The 21,632-nt window shown below is 40.4% G+C and overlaps 1 protein-coding gene across 5 annotated transcripts in view; it reads right to left on the bottom strand.

The window, feature by feature from the left end:
• PTPRG (protein tyrosine phosphatase receptor type G) overlaps positions 1-21,632 on the bottom strand; it is a 658,718-nt gene that overhangs the window by 275,712 nt on the left and 361,374 nt on the right. For all 5 annotated transcript variants that reach the window (XM_015236580.3, XM_072941596.1, XM_015236598.3 and 2 more), the window contains exon 3: positions 6,761-6,940. In XM_015236580.3, the coding sequence (XP_015092066.2) occupies positions 6,761-6,940 (180 nt within the window). The remainder of the gene's footprint in view (positions 1-6,760; positions 6,941-21,632) is intronic.

The raw sequence follows: 21,632 nt of genomic DNA, 5'->3' as shown, positions 1-21,632 counted from the left end.
AGATGACTCTGGCTACCAAATGGAGAAAGTCTAGTAGGAGAGCAACATGGGTTGGTAGAAACAGAAGTCAGGAGGATACTGTATTCACCCAGTAAAGAGACACAGGACAAGGTGAGTTGGACCGAGAGACGCCAAGTCATGGGATTATCCTGGGTCTCTTGTTAGCTCACTGCTAAACTGAGCAAGATCTACCATGTGGATTAGTTGACCCTTTAATCCTACAAAACATGGCGGATGACAATCTAGCAGAAGGTTCTGTGCCCTAAGAAAGAATGGCAGGCTTCAGAAATGACCCTCAAAATTCAAAGTTTACATTGAGTCTAGTTACGTAAAATAGCACTGGTTTGCCAATTCGGTAACTGGTAAATTAGGCTTCTGTCCACCTGGAAACTAGTTTCTTCCACCTGGGCGCAGGGTCTGGGGCTGCGGGGATAGGAGAAAGGAAATGGAACTTAGCAGACAGGAAACAGCTTATAGTGTGGCTTGCCATAGACAGACGCAGGGAAATAGCTCCAACCTGAATTTCAGGCAAGACTGACTAGTAATAGGCTGAAAAGGACCCAAGAACGTGGACATCTGAAATAGGAAAAGCAAAGAGCCACCACACATCTAGCAATTCTAAAAGGAGAACACATCTTTTTTAAATTACACCTAAATTTTCTTTTTTGAGCAACCTTGAGCTAACCAGAGGTGCTCTGGGGTATAACGAAGTCAGGGTTGGGCATGCCCAGTATAAATGGGGCTGAACACCCAGATGTTTCCAAACATCTGTCTACTTGGCTGATGGCATGTTTTTAATCAGAAAGCTTGGCAGCCTCTTTGCAAGCAAAATGACCAATTTGTTAGCGGCATAACAAAACTCAGAGCTTAGAGAGGAAACAGGATCTATGGACTGAGGTTTCCACACTGGTCCACCTTCAGCGCCCACCTTTACACCTACCGAGGATCGTTATGATCACTCCAAGGGGATGGGGGTGAGAAAATCAAAATAACTTAATGATTTGGTATCAAGCAAAACTGGAAACGCCAAGAACATACTCTTGTATTTCACGTGTCCAGACCCTTCTCATCAATGTATCAGAAATAGGGGTTTTACTGAAAGGAGAACCTACTCAGGCTTTCAACACCGGCATCTCTACGCCGTCAACAGAGCAAGCAAAAGCACTTTTCAAACTGGTTCTCATCTATAGCCAGCTGAAAGGAAGACAGGCAGAAGGGAGAGAAGGGGGCCAGAGCTGGGAGTGAAAACAGATCACCAGGGGAGGGCCAGAGGCTTGTTATGGGGGAAAAGAAATTCAGGGAAATGCGAGAAGAAAGGAGGGAGGGAATGAAACAGCAAGAAAGTGAAAGCTCATGAGAGAGAGACATCAACAGAACAGAGAGAACAAAAAAAGAAGAGAAACTGAAGAAAGAGAAAGCCCAAACAGAGATAAGAAGACAGACACACAAAGAATTCCTAGAACCTTCCTTACCGACCTCAGGATAGCTAAAGGCTTCTCTACGCATGTTACACCTGGACAGCCGTGCTGGTACCACAGAGGGACACCCTGAATGGCAGGGGGAAGCGTTCAAATCCATGACTTTGGGGAGAAATTAAGCGTCATGAAAACCGCACTGGAAACCCTGTGCGGAGCCCACAGTGGCAGCCCGGTGCTGACCCTCCGTCACGCTCAATCACTTCGTCCACCGACCCGGGGCCGGAATGCTGATTCTTCAGGGCAGCCCCGAGGCAGCAGGCAGCCTGAGCTGTGAACTGCAGTGACCCACAGAACACGGAGTGACTGTCTAGGTCGGACCCTTGCTTCCTCCCCCGCCCTGGAAGCCTTGCCCTGTGGGCGGGCAGAGCAGCAGGGCCAAAAGCTCCTCTTGCCCTGAGCTCGGGTCACGTGCTCAGGGAGGGACGGAGCAGGTGGAAATGACTGCATTTGTGAAGATTTTATTTTTGTCTTCATACCAGCCTGCAGTGAGGTCGTTCTTTCCTTAGTTGAAGTCTGTGGGGCTTTATGGTGCTACTTTACCATGAAAGCTCCAAGAGCCAGATAAAACAAAGTGGACAGAACAGCCTCCTGACGCTTGTCTGAAGTTTATGGGCTCAGCAACATATTAGGACATCGTTTCTGACCTACTCTCCCCACCATCGATCTACTTTTATTAATTTAGCAACTATATCTTGAATCCATCTATGTCAGGCACAGTGAGGTGTATGTAGACAAATGAGAATGTAGGCAAAGAAAAACTACAGTAAACCAATACAAAGTGTGAAAATGGAAGGAACACACATTGTGGCAAATGCATTTACTATTTGTCTTTGGTGTGGGGTGAAAGGAAAATGGGAAGAAGCCAAAAAACACCCTCCAAATACTTAAAGCTCGTAGAGGACCATGGCTTATTAACATACATCAGAAGCACAGTCTAAGTTTTAAATTCTGATCAGTTAGCTAGAAGCTAATGCTAGGAAAAGCCAGATTATCTGGAAATGTTCTTGATGAATGCATTATCTCTTCATTCAACCAGAATGAAAGAAAGGGAAATAACTTTAGATGAAATCAAATGAGAAGTGGCACAACAGACAGTTATGGCTCTTCGGGAAGAAACACAGAGATGCTATCTGTCTTGTAAAGATATTTCAGACAACTTTCGAGAAGTGGGTTAGGTACAACCACATTGCTCTACTGATTATGCTGGATTGGATTTACAGCCTTCTCAGAGGGTTCAGACAGATATGAACATTAAAACTGTTTTATGGGAAAGTTACGGTCTCCATGTAACAGGCTGCTTTAAATATTAACTTTCTATATTCATATTTTAATATCAAAAAGACAGTCTATTTTATAGATAAGTGACCTGTAAATTTTCATCAGAAAAAGAAAAAAAACAAATACTCCTTCCTGAATTTATTTTTTAGAAGTACAAGGTTTAAGAAAAGACTTTGGTGGAGGAAAAGTAAGTGTTGCTTAAAAATTCATGATTAAGGAAAAATAAGTTTTTTTTCTGCTCTTAGGTATGCAAGTTAGACGTAAAATGAATGTAATGAAGACAGACAATTTAGCTCATGACACATGGGGGTGTTAAATTAAACTTTTAATCTTTCTAATAACTACAGGTCCACGTGAAGTTGTAAAGAAATAATACAGAGGTCCTGTGTCCCCTTTATCCAGTCTCCCTAAATGGTCACATCTTACAAAACTATAGTACAATGATATGCATGTTTTTCTAAACTGCGATTATCCAGGTTGTCTATCAATACTATTCACTGTGGATACTATCAACTCCCACCTACAATTCAGACACACAGCACCCTGCACTGTATTTCTACCGTGTCCCATGCAATTTATAATCCACGTGTAATAGACAAAGCAACCAAATCTTCATTTCTCTAAAATACTGGAATATTTATGAGCTCAGTTGGCATTTTAGGAACTTCAGAACAAAAGAAGTTTCTAGGATCATGCTCATCCCCTCCTCCCCAACCCCCCCCAAAAAGAACAGCACAGCAGGCTGGCTTCTGCACCCAAGCTTCTCAGCCACCACAAATCGAAACACCTTTAAAAGAACAGCAAAAAAGTTTTCAAAGTTCATGCCTGAAATCGCATATATATGGCTGGCACTTACTAAAAGCCGATCCTATAGAATCATGTCAGATTAGCCTATCTGGTATGATGTCATAAATTTTGTAGCAATAAATACAGTTTGGGAAGCAACGAGGATTTATTTCTGCTTCTCAGAAAGCAGTGCTTCTGAAATTTCAGAGACAGAGGTGTCCATATTCGGATGGCTGTGCTCTCAAGTCAGGCGCACGTGCTCCCTGACACGCAACAAGTTGGGGATCGCTCTAGGAAGCCAGCAGAGTGACGGAGACTGATAATCAGCTTCTAGAAGACCAAGGTCATGAGTCAACCTGCATCAAGTGAACCCTCCACTCGTCTAAAACCTGTCATTGGAGACACCAAGCTGAAAGCTGTCACTGAAACGTGTTATCTTTGCAGAAGGCTGTTGAGTGCCACAAATCAAGTAGAAAACCGTATTAGAGCCTGGCGTATTGCCTTTGGCAGGCTCCCGGAACGTGGCGGCGGGGTGGCCCTCCACTGCAAGATCTGGTTACCCCAGTGTGGCAAAGCGTCTGTCCACCACATTCAGGTCAACTGCGGGGTAAATATTCCCACCCAAGTTCTCCAAAGGACACTCATATTTGAAGTAGACAGCACTGGCAGAGAAATTCTGAATTATAACACAAGCACACCATCTGTATTGGGGGAGGAGAGGGGAGGGTGAAAAGGCGTGTACAAGTAGCATCACTGGGATACAAGCTTGTCCTGAGCAGCTGCTCAAATGAATGAATCAGGCGCAGGAGAGGGTCACCTGCTCTAAGGCACGAAGGACTGTTTATGGGGCAATTATGAAAAAGCCCAAAGCTGGGAACCACTGTGCTGAGTGAGCGGGAAGCAATTCTAAGAACAAATCAGGCCAACCCAAAGCAATCAGCCATGAATACTCTCAGAGAAATAAATGCTGGTTTGGAGAAAGAATGGACCCCAAAGTTGTACGTGCAGCCGGTTAGATTAGAGGGGAAAAAAGGCAACTCAGTGACCCACAACACGAATGGGACCAAAGGATAGAAAATGAACTCATTTGAGCTCAGCATGAGGGCTTCAGGCAGCCAAGGCTCCTGAAGGGATTACTAAGAGTGGTTTGTAGTGACATCCTTGGTTACAAAAGGATCATTTTAAAAAGACAGAGAGACAGAGACAGAAGGAGGGAGAGGGCAGGGGAGGGAGAGGGGCACAGAGCCAGCGCTTGAGAGCATTTTAATGGGTTAGGGCTATAAGAGTTCAAAAATAAGATATGAGAAATACCCTATAAAAGGTTTTTGGGGGTTTTTTGTGGGGGGTGTGCTGGGGAGGAGGTAAGTAGGTTTATTTATTTGTTTATTATTTTTTAATGGAGGTTTTGGGGATTGAACCCAGTGCTAAGCATGCACTCTACCACTGAGCTATACTCTCCCCCTGTAAGAAAAGTATCTGTAGCACCAACAGAATCCCAGGCAGTACTGGGCACAGATGTAATATAACGCAATCTACAACTGCTAGTTGCACAACAGTGACTAAGAGAAAAGTAACTCTGTGTAATGGCAATGCTGACGTTTCACATCCTCAGATCCCAAGTGACACGTGAGGTAGGTAAGAGGAAGCAGGAAGACCAAACCGCTGGTCTGCTACGTGAAGGGATGAGACAGGGCTCATCTCTGTCTAATAAAATACCAAATATTCTACACATATTCTAATATAATAATAAGTATTAACAAAGCAAATTCTTAAGGAAGGTAAGAACTTTATTTCCATTTGTGCATTTGACACAGTGCTGTCCAGCAGAACTTTTAGCAATGATGGAACGTTCTTTAGCTGTCTGCCTGGTATGGGGGTAACCGGCCCTGTGTGGTTACCGAGTACGTGCAAAGTGGCTAGTACAATGCTGGTAAAAGCAACCTACGGATTCAGTGAAATTCCTATAAAAATTCCAAAGGCATTTTCCACAGACATAGTTAAAACAATCCTAAAATTCCTATGAAACCACAAAAGATCTTCAACCAAAGCCATTCTTAGAAAGAAAAACAAAGCTGGAGGCATTATACTTGCTGCTTTCAAACTATACTACAAAGCTATGGTAATCAAAACAGTACTGCTCAGGCATAGAAAGAGACACATCAGTCAATGGAATAGACTCTGAAATCTGAAACCTAGAAATAAAATCATGAATATCTGGCCAATTAATATTTGACAAAGGAGCCAAGAATACTCAATGGGGAAAAAACAGCCTTGTCAACAAATGGTGTTAGAAAAACGGGATATTCACATTCAAAGAATGTAGTTGGACCACTATCTTAAGCCCCTCACAAAAATTAACTTGAAGTACATTAAAGACTTAACTGTAAGACCGGAAACTGTAAGAATATTAGAAGAAAATACGGGGGGAAAGCTCCTTGACATTGACTGTGGCAAGGATAATTTGGATATGACACCCAAAGCACAAGCAACAAAAGGGAAAACAAACAAATGAGACTACACCAAACGAAAAAGCTCTGCACAGCAAAAGAAATAAACAGCAAAGTGAAAAGGCAGAATGTCATGTATCAATTACATCTCAATAAAGCTGGAAACAAAAATACATGAATAAATAAATACATAAATAGTGTCCCCCCCTAAAATATCCCCCAAAGTTCTGAATGTCTCTCTCCTCTCCTTTCAAACACGACAAACAGACAACCCAACAAAGTCGAAAACAAAACAGTATGTGGCTAGTAAAAATGAGGGAGCGAATTTTAATCTTACTCAGTTTTAATTAATTAAAATTAAAATTTTAATATAACCATATATGATTAGTGGCCACCATGTCAGACAGATTTCCACAAGTCCATTCTATATACTTTATGTTTACTGACCTATTTAATCTTTACAACAGTGTAAGGCTTCACACAGAATGGATATGATAGGGAATTTCATTATCCATATACATATTTATTTATATCTTCATCCTATCATATTTTTAAAATCTGAGGCACAGAGTGCTTAAGTGAGTTGCCCCAAATTACACAGCTAGTAAAGCAAGTGGCCATTTCTCAAATCAGGGGCCAGTTCCAAAGCTGTCACTCACTTACATGTTCTCTACAGCAACGTGCACTGCTAATGGACAGGTTGTGGTGAAGGTAAACACCCAAAACATCCAGAAACATTTCACATCAGACACGGGGAGAAGACACGCCTACCTGTCTTCCCTGTGTTTTTCATCCAGGTTTTATTAGAAGACTCATTGTCGAAGCCATCGAGTTGCAGCTCCTGGTACTCTTCACCGACACGCGCGTGCTGGTCTAAAATGTCTACGGGCGACTGGTTTCGGCCCCCACAGCTGACACTAGACGTGACCCAGTGCTCGGGACCATACGCACCTGTTAAAAGAAAACAAGACTTCAATCCTCATGGCTGAAGGGTCAGGGATAGAAGGAACCAGACGTAGGAAAGCCAAGCCCTGCATCTCCTAACACACATTTTCCTGTATGGCCCACTCCAAAGACTTCCGTGCACTGGAAAACCATGAATCCAAGCCACTTGCTTGCTAGGGCAAGAAAATTTAAGAAAAGATACGTTACTTGAGATAGTTTTGTTTCTTGATTTGTAATCAAACATTTGCTGACTTTCTCTGTAATCAGACTAAGGGAGCTGAGCAGAAGGGCTGTCAGAGAGTTGTCCATACTCTTTAAAAAAATTTAAGCAAGTTTCCTAAAATAAGGAGAACACTTATTTATTCAGGAGAAAACACCTTAATCAGTTTAGGAAGGTCTGCTATCGTGAATAATACTACACTGAACACAACTTTCTTCTATGCTCCTGAGAGTTTCTGAACTGGAAAAGGAAAAAAAAAATCAAAATTAAAAGCAACACAACATTGGATGAGAGTCATTATAAAAAATGTAGGCAATGAAGCAGGGTTTTCCTTCTGGGTAACCGTGAGAGATTCTTCAGCTTAATCAGTTTGTACAAGGCATTCACTTCTCTTTCTCAATCCTTCTGTCATCGGATGGGGGGGGGGGCATAAAGTTACCTTCAGACTGGACTCTGCATTCATGTAAAAAAAGACTTTGGGAGACATATGGCACAGAAAGAGAGGAAGAGAATGTTGCTGTAACACATAGCCCCGGATGCGCACCAATCAAAAACAGGCAGAGGAAACACACTGCAACTGCCCTACTCGGAAATGAAATACCCCAGGTGAGACGTCTACCAAGTTGACAACAAGCCCTGTAACTTTTCCCCACCCTACTTCTAACCTTCTTCACATGACAAAGCAGAAGTAGTCAGCTGAAAAAAGAAAAAAAGTCTTTTGCTAGAATTAAAGATAAATTTCTTTTTGAGAATCAGATGCAGAATAAGTCTAAACTGTATGATTCTTAGAAGATAAAATTTAAGCTTCCCAATCAATAAAGTTTAGTGTGTGTATAAACAAATATAGAAATACACTTTTTTTTTTAACCTTTAAAATCAGATCAGCTTTCAAATCAGATAAAAGAGAATTAATGGCCAAAGTGACTTTAGGAGACCAACCCATCCATGAACCCGTATTTTTCTGCCTCACTCTATACCCAGCCTTGTGTGATGCACAGGACACTTTGGGGTAAATCTCCTTCCTACTGAAAAAAGAGTCCACACCTGCGCCCAACCCACTACCACACACGCGTTGGCCACGGCTTCCCCGTCCCCGAGTCTGACACAGCTCCCAGCTGATATGAACAGAGGTACCATGAACAAAGGGACAACTGCAGAAAATTTTTTCGGTCCTAGTAAAGGATGCTTCATGGCTGCAAAAGTAACCGCCGAAGCTCCTTAAAAATGATTCACATGCTGGTTCTTTGGCAAATAACTCGGCCTCGCTCTATTCCTGGGTCATTTTCCCAGTAACATAAAAGAGTATCAGAAAGGACACGTTCGCTGATTGGCAGAGACTTAGCAACCTCGGGGCACTTTCGAAGTCACTTATAAATGTCCTAACACTTCCTAGAAAACGTTAGCATCACCAGTGCCTTTACTGTAGGACTCCAACTAAACTAGGCATTGTCAAGGGCTCTTCCCTCGTGTCGCTCCCCCTCTCGGTCAGATCCCCTAAGACCGCAATGAGTCACAGAGGAACAGAGCGAGCATTTGCCTATGTTCCAGCCAAACTTTATTTTCATCTTTCATCAATATATTTGAAGGAAAAAAAGGAGGGGAAAGGGGACAGAAGGAGTGGGTCCAATTATCCCATCCGCTCTAAATTTTCTTCCAGATGCCAAAAGAATCCATTGAACAATTGAATAAAGGGCTCGTTGATATATTGGATGGCTGACCAAACTGTAAACTGTGGTTAGCTACAGTTGGGCTTGCATGCTTGAATTATGGAAACTCATGTTTTAATATGGTATTTTAAAACCATATTTAAAAAATATGGTGTGTGTGTGGGTAATGCCTTTTAGAAACTCACTACTACAATGAAATTACACTCAATGGGGAAAAAATGCATGGTAAAATCCATCCAAACACATATGACTCCAAAGAAATATGAAGACAAGCCAACAGTTGTGAAAACACACAGACATCTTGTAGTTATCCTACTAATAAAATTAAAAAAAAAAATACTCTGTTACCTCTGAAAAGTACTTGCCATTCACATCATTTCTCATAATCTTCCAGACAGGGGTGAAATATACTTTAGCACTCTTTAAAAATATTATCAGGGTTCAGAGCAGTGAGATTCATTTATTCACTGGTAACAATCTGAAGATTTAAGCCAACTGCATGCTTGCTTTCACACTTCTACCCAATATACGTTCAAGCGCAATTTTAATTGAAACTGATCTTCCACTTCAGATTTTAAATTAATTCTTCTTTGGAGTGCTTCATGCTCCAGACACCCTTGCCTTGCAAAAACCCCTATGTCATTAGTGCAGGAAATAGAACACTTTTTCCAAGCTTGCAAGTATCGATTACCCATTCTCACACTGAAGCACCATTGCCAGTCCACACTGTATAAATCTCTTCAGTGTTAAAGACACTTTACAAAGGACTGAGAATTACACTATTAATCATTTCCAGTTGCACGAGGCAGCAAATGCTTTGTTTTTCAGAACTTTGAATAAATGCCTTTAAGTAAAAAACATGACACTAAATAAAGACTGTGGTTAGCTTACACCTAGTTTTGAGGGGAGTAAAAACAATCAGTAAGAAGCCTTCCTCTCTCAGGCCTGACATTACTCACCTGAAAGAAGAAGAAAGAGACGTGTGTGTTTTAGTTTCCTCTTACTGACTCTTTCTTCGAATACGTGCATTTTGGCAGCTGGACCCATTCTGAAGAGCCCACCAAGGCCAACAGGACAACCTAACATGCAAGGCTACCTTCTCAAAAGGGAGGCACAGGGCTCAGGGGTAGAAACCACAGGGCGGTTTGGCTGCCAAAAGTAATTTCCCATTCACCTGCTGAGAGTCTGGGAGGAATGAGGTCTTGATGGACACACACACTGCCGGCATGTTAGTACCACGGAAATCTAACAGCCATTCTCACTCAATCTACGATGAAAAATATTCTCTTCTGAATGAATTCAGTGAATGCATGTGAAATTCCTGGCTGAAGGTCTGATCTCAGACTAAATGACTTCTAGTGAGGGAGGCTTCCATGAAAAATACACCAGGTTGTGTACTTTCCTGGCAATGGGTTCTTATTTTCCTATGGACATCTTATCACGAATATAATTTATTCTTTACTCCATTAACGTCTGGCTTCCCTACTAGCTCATTTCTCTATGAGAACAGGCTTCATCTTTGTCTTGTTCAACTGTATTCCAGGACCCAGCACAGAACCCTACACACAGTGCGTCATGGTTATGTGTATTTTTGGCACAAATGCATGAAGTGGAAGATGAGATTAAAGGGTCTTCCATAGTTCTGGCTTCTAATGACACAACACTACAGCATGTTTTCTGTGCACTGTTTGGGTTTGAATTTTATACTTCTATCTGCTGACTTCTTACTAAGACTTTGCACTCCCCTGGTCTCAAGAGTCAGGATGTCAACTTCAGAAGGAAGTATGCCTTCCTTTCTTTATTAATACGTTAAATTAACCTGAACAGTGATACGACAAAATAAGCTACAAATACGTGATGTGCATGATAGAATCTGTGTGCAAACTTAACAAGCCCACCAAGGGCAATTATGGTTTCTAAAAGAAAGGAATGTGATAGAATTTAGCTTTCGGTGCCCTTTGGGAAGCACAGTTATTTCTAAGACTGAATTTTTCTTCCTATGCTTTAACAGAGCTCTCTAATCAAAGAAGGTCAATCAAGAAGGAAGACCAGCCTCGTTCATCAAGTCATCACAGTAGTCATTTCAATACTGACTCAACACTTGCTCGGTACCAGGCTCAGTGCTAAGAAATGCGTGTCAGGGGACAGAGCTGCCACACTTCCCTTGGGTGACTTAAGCTGCCTGTGGCTCAGTGGAGGAAAATCAGCGGTGTCGGTATCGACGGCGGGGGTTGCAAGGGTCATGTGAGAGAATCCACGTACAGTACTTAGAACAGCACCAAACAAAACAAACTCCGCCAGAGGTGGCCGCTATGATTACTGCCATCATTACTGTGTTCTAGAATATGAAGCAACCCTCTGAGAACCTGACTATACAGTGGACGAAACAGCAGTGCATTCCAACCGAGGACTAAGGCGGGTGGCTGCAGGCATCTTGTGATATACAGAGTGAAGGGCCCCTCACCTCCACAAAGATAGGACTTCCAGAGGAGATGACATCTGAAGGAAATCACTCCCTGAAGATTAGAGGGAAGTTTACTAGGTCTAGGCACTTCCCCCACTTGGGCAGAAGACAAAGAGTCAAAAGTGCAGCTGACCCTTCACGAGGTGAAGTTCAATCCCAATGCCCGAAGCATTTAGCAATGAGCTTCCAAAAATGGAGTAGAAGATGACAAAAAAGGCAAATTCCCAGTGGAGCAGCCCAGTAAATAGCACCTTAGCCAAGTGAAGGTTTATTTGTTTGTTTGTTTGTTTATCATTGTATTACTTAATTATTTTTTATCTTGGGAGTGGGTAACTAGGTTTGTTTATTTTTAGAGGAGGCACTGGGGATTGAACCCAGGACCTCGTGCATGCTAAGCATGCGCTCTACCACTTGAGCTATACCCTTTCCTGCCAAGTGATGAAGGTTTACCCCATGTTTGATAACTCAGATTGTCATTCACATCCTGATAGGACATGAGAAGAAGGGATTCTTTCTAAAAATCCATAACCCCAGACTGATCTCGAGGAAAACATCAGACAAACCCAAACTAGGAACATTTTATAAAATACTTGGCAAGTAACGCCTCAAAAATGTTGAGGTCATGAAAAACAAGGAAAGACTGAAAAACAGTTGAATATCAAAGACAACTTAGGAGCCATGACAGAAAAAGCAACGTGTTATTCCGAGACTGAATGGTGGAACCAAACATGGAAATTAGTGAGAAAATGCATGAGCTCTGATAACGGCTGGAGTCAGTTAATAGTGACCAATGTGTTTCCTCGCTCATTTTTGTCTGTAGGGTCATTGTCATTCTACTGTGGTTCCTCTGACAAGATGGGACATATTTCTGAAACTGCACAGAAGCCAAATGAAATCTAGGTTTTGTTAAATGAGTTACATTTTAACACCCAGATTTTACTGGATTTACTGTTATATATTTGGAAGCAGATCTATGGCCTAACAGAAGAAGACAATGGACACTGATTTATATGTAAGATAACGCCAGGATTGTTGTCATATTCTCTTTGTAGGAAAGGAATTTGCACAGAGCAAAGGAAAAGAGGGGTGGCCTAGAAAACACAGCAAGCTTGTGGGCGACATTTCATTATTTAAGGTTACATAAAAACCTTATAAAATTGGGAGAAATTCACCTTTAAAAATAATGCTTAAGGAACAACATTATTAGCTTAATTTATGGCTCATCTGTGCATTAAAAGAACTCATTCTTACCTCCTTGGTGTACCATTAACACGTCATTGTATTTTTCTCATTTTGAGATGCTACAATTCAGTAGACTAGAACCAGGAAGACGTATTTCTACAGCAGGGTGAATAAAGCACACAACTGGAGATTAATTCCAAGTGGCCTGTTTAAGGCAGACAATTCCCCACGTGAAAATAACAGCAAATACTGCAAATCTGGGCTCACATCTGAGATCCTGCCTGATGTTGTGTTTCTTTAAGGCAGATTTAACTTGAAGAACTTGGCTGACATGCATAAATTCTGAACCAAAACTAAGTCACTGTGTTCAAAGAAGAATTCAATAAAAATGTGAGAGGAACAGCTCAATTTTGTCCCCCACCTCCAGCAATACTACTTGAAAATTCACGATCAGCAAATACAACTGGTCAGCAGCAAGACTTTTCTACAGTTTAAGTAAACCATCTCACTTCTGTGTATTTCACTATTAATACCTGACTTGAGAAAAAGAGATAAAAGTGCTGTTTTTATCGCATATAAATCATACTTTTGTCTGAAAGCAAGGAATTTCAAATACCTGTCTATGATTTGTATTCCAAACAATGGTTTCTTTAAATACCTAAGAGGTTCCTTGCAGAAAATAAGCACACACCTTGAATTTATTTTACTGTAATACATCCAAATAACGGTTTCTTTTCACTAATGAAAAGCCATTAAAAATAATGAATTCTGTCTAAATCTAATTAAAAACAAAACTAATATACATGTTATGTGCTGTTTCTACTCAAATATGCTTATTAATGCCTCCCTCAAGGAATTTATATTAAAAATATCACCCGGATCCAGGGTTATTACCCTGCATCTTGGTGTCTACTTTTAACTAAGAGCAACAATCCAAAAATATGTGTATTCATTTTTTTTTACCTAACATTATAATTAATGGTTTTTCTCCCAAATCTAAAACACATCTTTAAACTATTCCATTTTTTAATTAAAAAGCTTTATGGGACTTAATGATTCTTTTGCATTTTTCACTCCCGATTGCTTAAATTATCTTTTGTGCATTTATTGTTGTAGTTATGAAAAAAGGAAAAAGTGCTAAAAAGCATTCATATTGCTGATCTCTGCTGTTTTTCACTTTATTCATGTATAGGTATGAAATTGTTCAATGCTTTGACAGGAATTTTTGAATTTTTAAGCCAATTAAGAAAACATAAATTCACCTTCTAGGCAATAAAATAGTTTGGCACATATTTTGGTTTTAAATTTTAGGTATAAAAACTTCATTCCTCCATTTCGTACCAATGGTGTGTCTTCAGGTAACTATCAACAGCTAATCATAATACCAGAATATCAGAAAATAACACCAGAAATGGGAACGACTTTATTGATTTTTTAAATATCAACTGTTATTTGTTTAATTTCCCAGAATGTCTATTTTAGGACTAGATGTTTCAAATGGATTTCAGGTAAAATGTGAAACAGCACAATCTCTAAACTGGGGGTCCTAGATGCTGAAGGTCTCTCTGGAACCTATTTTACTGTTCTGAAAAACGAGGGTATTACAGTGAGTGAAGATGCCAATCATGACTACCTGGTAGTTCTGAGCCACAGACCTCCAGGCTGAGCAGAGGCTAAAACGGGTTGACTGACTGACTGACTGACTGATGCCTGCATGGGTGTGTGCAATGACAATAGTAAAGCCCCCCCGAGAGCACGCATATAATTCACGTACTGGAGGATTCTGAAGGTCCTTCAAAGATAACGTCTGGAACTATGTATGTTTAGTGTACCTGGGATTAAAAACTTGTATCTTTCAGGTTGAGTCTACTCATATCCAAACAAGCAATCAAAATTTTACTACTAATTGGAATGGTTTATTCATTCAAAATGTAACTAATATTGTTCAAAGGTGGGCCAACTTTGTTTCTGCTTCTTGTAGGCACAACATGGAATTGGTTACAAAAAGCATCTGAGCTATTAATAAAAAAGTTAGTTCTTACTGTCCAATGCCAAACATCTCAAATGTTTATAAACTCTAGGTAAGTTGGTTCTGACCTGAAGTCTTCAACCTTCAAGTCAAGTGTGTCTTCAAGCAATCAGCACTCTCCATAAGACAAAGATCTGCTCTTTCAGAATTCTGATTGTTCCCACAGAACAACATGAACAATTGTCCAGAGACTAAAAAGGTCACATGGCATGGTGGAAAGAACACTGGGTAAGGAGACTTGCCATCTGAGTTCCAGTTCAAGGATGGCAAATCAGCTTTAACCCACGTGTTAGCTCCAAATGTCTGTGCAATTACTTACCAATAAAGACAAGATCAATTACCAATGTCTGTCAAGAGTGCCAGAGGGACAAGTGGTGACAGGTCACAAATTTGCTCTTTTCATTCCAGTTTCAACTCTGCAAAGTGGAGCTGAATGTGGCAGCGGTTGAGTCTTATTGTGATTCAATTTCCTTACACACAAATTGTATCAGATCATCTCTAAAAACCCAGAGTTCTTAACTCTTTAAGAACACTTCCGGGAAGAATCACGTAGGCACATACCATTCTCTGGGATTTCAGCTATCATGCACCCTCACTGGATTCATTCCTGAAAGTAACTACAAGGAAGTGGTGAGGATTAAATGAATTATGACGTACAGCGCACATCCAACAGCACTCGGTACGTGCTGAGAGTGCTGAACAAACACGACTATCTACACTTTCTTCTGGGAACCACATTCAAACCCTAAACTCTAGATGGTGTGACCTGCTCCTGGCTCCAGAAACAGAGCCTGACTGGTTATTTGGCAATTACTTTAATCCCATCCTCTTTGATAAGAGACTGACTAAGGAAGGGGTGTCAACCCAGGACTAAGCCAACCAGCACCAGGGATCTCCCTGGTCAGAGGGGATGGCTAAGAGGTTGGTACCAGTCAAACAGAGCTTCTGATTTTCGCTCAGAGCCTGTGAGAAAAGCCTACCCTCCTCCTTGAGTGTGAATGAAGAAGCAAGGAGTAAAATGATTTGGAACCAAGAGGGAATGAGCTAGAAGCCAAAGCTGACAAGTAAAGAGGAAGGAGCACACCCATCCCCCACCAAAAAAAAAAAAAAAAAGAAAGAAAGAAAAAGGAAAAAAACAGAGGTAGGACCTGATCAAACCAATCCTGAAATTCAAATTTTACCTCTAGACGACTCACTTTTAAAGTGTCTTTATAATCACAACAGCTTCAGGAGTCTTTCTGCTATTTGTGACTAAAAACTATGGGGGACAATCAGAATGCTGGATTAAAGAGGCCAACAGTTAAATCATTCAACACCTTCAACATTCATTATTAAAACAAAATGTCAAATTATAAAGATAAGAATCAGGAACACGTGCTGGGTGGAATATGGCAGGATAACATCTCCTGATTCCCCTGCCTTCCTCTGCCTCTCTCTTCCTTTCCTCCTTCCCTAGAGGAGAGGATAAACTTGGGAAGGGTTTAAAGATCTCATTTAGACAAAAGGAGAGGGAAAAGGCTCTGAAGTCCCCAGCTGTAAATTCTTAACTCTTGGTAACACAGAGGTCACAGGACAAGAATCCCTGAAGGTCTTCGTGGGAACAGCTGCCTCTCACTGAAGTCTTCTGCCTCTGAGACAAACCACAGCACAAGTTACTATGTTGGGAAGGCCCACTGAGATGACCTTGTATTACTCCCAAAGGTCAAAGTCCTCTCTGAGGGAGGGAAATAAAACAGACAGTTAAGGTCTGGTTCAGTCTGGTTCAGACAATGCTGGGACTTCCCGTCTTTGGAAGGAAGGCCTTTTTCACACCATTTCTCTCGAAGGTCAGGACCAGGCCCGACAGAGTACAGTGGAAGGGAAGTTGCTTTGGCTCCTGACAAATCCTAACCACGAGCAAGAAAAAAGGAAAAATCTCCAGAGTCAGAATTAAGGAGCTTGGTGTTGGCAAGGGCTATGTATAGACCAACCCCCCAACATAAGGGCTGAAAGGGAAAGAACGAGAAATTAAAACCAGTTTTATGAGGCGCTCACTCAACAGCTGAGGGGCCTGGTGTGGCGGGAGGGAGCCTGTGGGACTGGGAAACACTTCAGAGGCTGCAGACAGGATGATAAACACCCTTCCTGTGACAACTATAAAAGGAGGAATGTATGCTCCTAAGTGTATTAACTATTAAACACTATCTGGGGAAATGTCTAGACACACAGCGCCACACCGATGGGGGAAGCCAAAACAGCATGATGGATCCTGCGTCCTCTGACACACTGTGAACCGCTTGCTTTCACTTCTACTTCTCTCTACTTCAACACATTTACAGTGTGGGTAACTTCCAGTAAGACAATGTACAAAAAAAAACTGGAGAAATTTAGCAGAAGCAACAGTGACCAAAAAACAAACAAACAAACAAACAAACAAACACAAACAACTCCCTTCATTTCCCCAAATCAGAGGATGTGTTAACCTATTTGAGACAGGCCACTCATCCATGTTGTATCTCCTTAACTTTGTTCATTTCTCTTTCCCGAAAATGGTCCATGAGAAAGTAAACTCCACGATGTCAGATACTTGTCTGTTTGGTTCACGCAGCAAACAAAAGGCATTGGAACTGGCAATAAAGTAAATATCCATCAGGAGGGACTTGCTAAGCAAACTACTTCCATCACTTAATACTATACAATGGCTGAAAAGTAGATAATCCTACTCTAGGAAAAATTTCAGATGGATCCAAGATTTAAATACTTAAAATAAATAAGTAAAGGCACAAGAAGCAGTTGCGGGGAAATTCAGAGGAGGGAAAACACTTCTACCTACTACGGAAACCCCCAGTCAAAAAGACTGAGAAAATTAAATACAGTGAAGAAATATTAATTTTCTGACAGCAGCAGGCACCATAAGAGACATCGAAAGACAGATGATCTTCAAAAATATCTGTAATTCATCCTACAAAAAGGAAGGTTCTTTAGTCTATCAAGAGAGTCTAAAAATCAATAGACCCCAAACCCCATTAAAAACAGACAACAGATACGAACCAACAGTTCATAAAAAGGAAACACAAATGCAGCCTTAATACAGGAAAAACCGCAGTCCCTCACAAATTGTGAGAAACACAAAATAAAATTATATAGGTGCATTCTTTCACCTATTAAATTTGTAAACATCAAGAGGTTCAATTGTACACTGTTAGCAAGGATGTATTTAAATCAGAACTTTCATTTACAAAACTGAGAGACTGACAGTCTTTATGGAAGAAAATTTGGCAATAACTATTAAAATTACAAATCTGCACGCCCTTAACCCTGCTGTTAATTATACAGATATACTCACATTCATACAAGGTTAAGGTTAGTCAAGGCCGCGTCACTGCTTGTATCCAAAATCAAAAACAAAATAAATATCCATCACCAAAGGGCTAGTTCACTAAACTTGACAAATCAATGCAGTGGAAGAGTGTGGAACTTGAGGGTGGGAGGAAGGAAAGAAAAAGAAACCTCTTAAAGCTAAAATGATCGAACTTTCAAGTTATATTCTTTAGTGAAAAACTCAACATTCATTATAATATGCTACCACTTTCAAAAATGAGAAAATAAATGGCGATAGATAGATAGATGATAGATAGATAGATAGATAGATAGATAGATAGATAGATAGATAGATAGATAGATATAGACACATATATATTTACTGTATGGACATGAAGTATCCCTGGGAGCACATTCAAGAAAGCATAAAGGTAGTAGATGAGAAGAAATAAGAACAGATTTTTCACTACTTACTCCTTTATACTCTTTGGACCATACTAATAAGACCTATTTAAAAGTTCAATCTGAAAGAGTCATAGGAACAGAAAACGGAGGAAGGAGTATCCGACATCACTCAGTGGGGAAAAAGCCAGTGGCAGAGCAATGATTACAGAATTATGTCATCTCACGTAAAGAAAAAAAAATTCAAAATTAAAACCAGAGACAAAAAGTACACACAGATTAAGAGGAAGCTTGCAAAACTGTTAATGGTGGTTACCCCTGGGATGGAAGTCAAAAGATGCTTTTAAGATCTAGAAAGATATTTGTTTTGAGAATACATGTAGTGCTTCCGCAATTAACAACAGCAGCAAAAAACATTTAAAAATTTCAGACATGTATTTCTGAGATCTTAGCCTAAGAACTTTGCTGATGAACTCTGGAACTCCTGAGTTCTTAATACAGTAACAGGGGTTCATTGCCCCATTAGGATGAAAGTTTGTTCTTTGGGGCAAAAATGTATTTCTATTTTCATCTTAAAAGCACAGACACACATAAAGCACGTAATCAGATATACAGTCTATCAATGGTATTTAAATTTCATGACCTGGGGGTTGCTGGGGTAAAATGTCTACAAAGGCTCCTTAGGGAGGGGGCAATAATAGAAAATAAGGTTGAGAAGAAAAGCATCATGGAATTCTGTGGGCAAAACAGATCCTCAGGTCTTCTTCATGTGACTGTTAAAAGTCTGACCCATATTAAAGGAGGTAATTCTATTTTAACCTTAATATGGGATAACTAGAAAAAAGCCAGTATTACCGAGAAGTCATTAGTTCCTCACTGTGATTTTACATCATAACCCCACAAGGAAACCCTGCAAGCTACTAATATACCCATTATTTCAGGTGGAAAACAAACTCACTTCCCAGGAATGCAAGCACTGAGGCTGTGATCAAAGTCTGTACACCTCTTCCACTTGGCTGCACTACCTGTTGCTTCTCTGCTACATCATATTTAATTTTAACCCATCATTCCTGCCCCTCAGGAGCTGGGGAGATCCTGATATTATCATCTAATTTCAGACCTAGGCCCTCCCGGCAATGTGCCACTCTCAAATTTAATAAATCCATCTCCTTTGTCAGGTTGATGATAAAAATGCTCAAAAGGCCAGGGCCCAAGATAGAACTCTTCATCATTACAGTGGTGCATTATCCAGAATTCCCTGGGAAGAGTTTTTCAATCTACCATGAATCCTCATTTCTCCATCTTAACTCAGAATATCAAGAGATACCCTGTCAAGGCTTCTCTCTGAAACCCACATACCTGTGTTGGTTGCACCTGAAAATCTAGCAATGTTGTCGACAGAGCTTTAAAAAGGGGCGGACAAGGAGCTTCCCTACAGAATATCAGAACACACTGCTTTGAGGACAGGGACATAACTTTCATTTCCTCACCCTTGTTACCCACACTGGGAAGAGCAGGCACTGGATGACTATGGGTTACCTGATATAAATGGGGCATACAAGGGGAACATAATAAAAGAGCAAATCACTGAAAATACAAAATAGTCAGCTTTCTTATTTTCCATTCAGTCAGAAATTTGTGATCAAAATAAGATACCTGATGAAAATCGTCATAAACCTTAGGAATCACTATTATATTTTTAGGGACTAAACTTACAATTGATAGAGAAGAAACAAATGCAATTGTAAGAGTTACAGATGGGATCTATTCATATTGACAGTAAAGAAAGTGGTCCCCATGAAAAACAAAATTCTTTAGAAAAACATCATGGATTTTATTTGTAAGTGAAACACACTTTCACTTCAGGATTTAAAGTGGCCACTGATGGCTATGAATGATGGAAACAGTGGTTCCGAAATGCTGAACCAAAGGCCCGGGCAGGACTTTATGACTAGGAAACTTGTTTAGAAATAAAATCTGTATTTCTGGGTACCCGTATCACGACCTCCAAGAGTGGGAGCAAGGAAACTGTGTTTTGAGAACAATCAAAATAGCCACGAACAGTACTAAGAGCGGACGCTGAGTACTAACTGTTACTAAAGGCACAGTACTTTGTAAGAATCATCTCACTTAATTCTGAAATCAACTGTAAACCATGAACTGCTCTATCATTCCTACTACACAGATGGGGTACATGAGGGTCAGTGTGTAATCAGCTCCAGACCACTGCCCTAGTAAATAAGCAGCTTTTAAGCCCCACTTCACATGCATTCTTAAGTACTAATGTTGTTTATAAAACAGAAACAGGCTCACAGACATAGAAAACAAACTGATGATTATCAAAGGGGAGACAGGGGAAGGGATAAAGTAGGAGTTTGGGACTATTATATACAGAACAGACAAACTACTGTATAGCACAGGGAATTATAGTCAATAGCCTGTAATAACTTATGATGAAAAAGAATATGGAAAAGAATATAACTGAATCACTATGCTGTACACCAGAAACTAACACAACATTGTAAATCAACTATACTTCAATTTAAAAAAAAAAATCATTTACAGGTCCATGGGTTATCTTATTTGCTCCTGACAATACTATCTCCAGTTTATGGATGAAGATACTATGCTTAAAAAGGATAATTTATTTGGTATTTAGGTCCCTTAAGCAAGTAATGGAGCCAGGATTCAAACTCAGCTCCAGAGACACCTCCCACCCCCGCCCCCACCCCACCCCACCCCCATTTTAAATATCCTGCTATGGTAATATTTAAATGGATGGATATTTCTGGGCAGTTCCAATGTTAGCCATATCTGGAGGTCAACGTCAGCATGGGCTGCACGTCTAAGTCCAAAAATCTTCTCCACAAAGGACAGAATCACTCAGCCAGGGCGACAGGTTGGGGAGCTTTGACAGCTAGCTTTGACATTGGCATTTCATAACCAGCAAAGAAAACGTTATTATCAAAATACTAACATTTTCAATAAAACCTTGTGTTTGCTGGTGGGGCCCAAAGCTAACCGAGCAGATGAGGAAAATGAAACGAGTAACCATTTGTTATGCTGTCTAACGGCAGCTACTCACAGAAAGGCAGAATGTCCCATAACCAGCCTACTAAATTTGAAAAGAATAATACCATGAACACTGCGAGATTAAGATGGAAGGAAAATCTGATGGGGAAATTACATGTACACCTAATTAAGATCACACATCTTTGTGTAACCAAGAGTTTCTGCCCTGTTTAAGGTAACAAAAGGATTTAAAACGTTTAAAAGCAGTATCAACTCATTTCGAAAAACTCACTTTAAAAACAATTATCAACTCACTTTAAAGCCATGAGAGCAGGTAACTTGCAGTAAATACTTAAATGAAAAGAAAAAACTTTGGCTTAAGGTATGGCTCTTCAGTGTTGGCTCTGTAGTTCTTGAAGTAT

This window comes from Vicugna pacos, chromosome 17 (assembly GCF_048564905.1).
Source record: "Vicugna pacos chromosome 17, VicPac4, whole genome shotgun sequence".
NCBI lineage: Eukaryota > Metazoa > Chordata > Mammalia > Artiodactyla > Camelidae > Vicugna > Vicugna pacos.
This window is presented reverse-complemented; position numbering and strand designations above follow the sequence as displayed.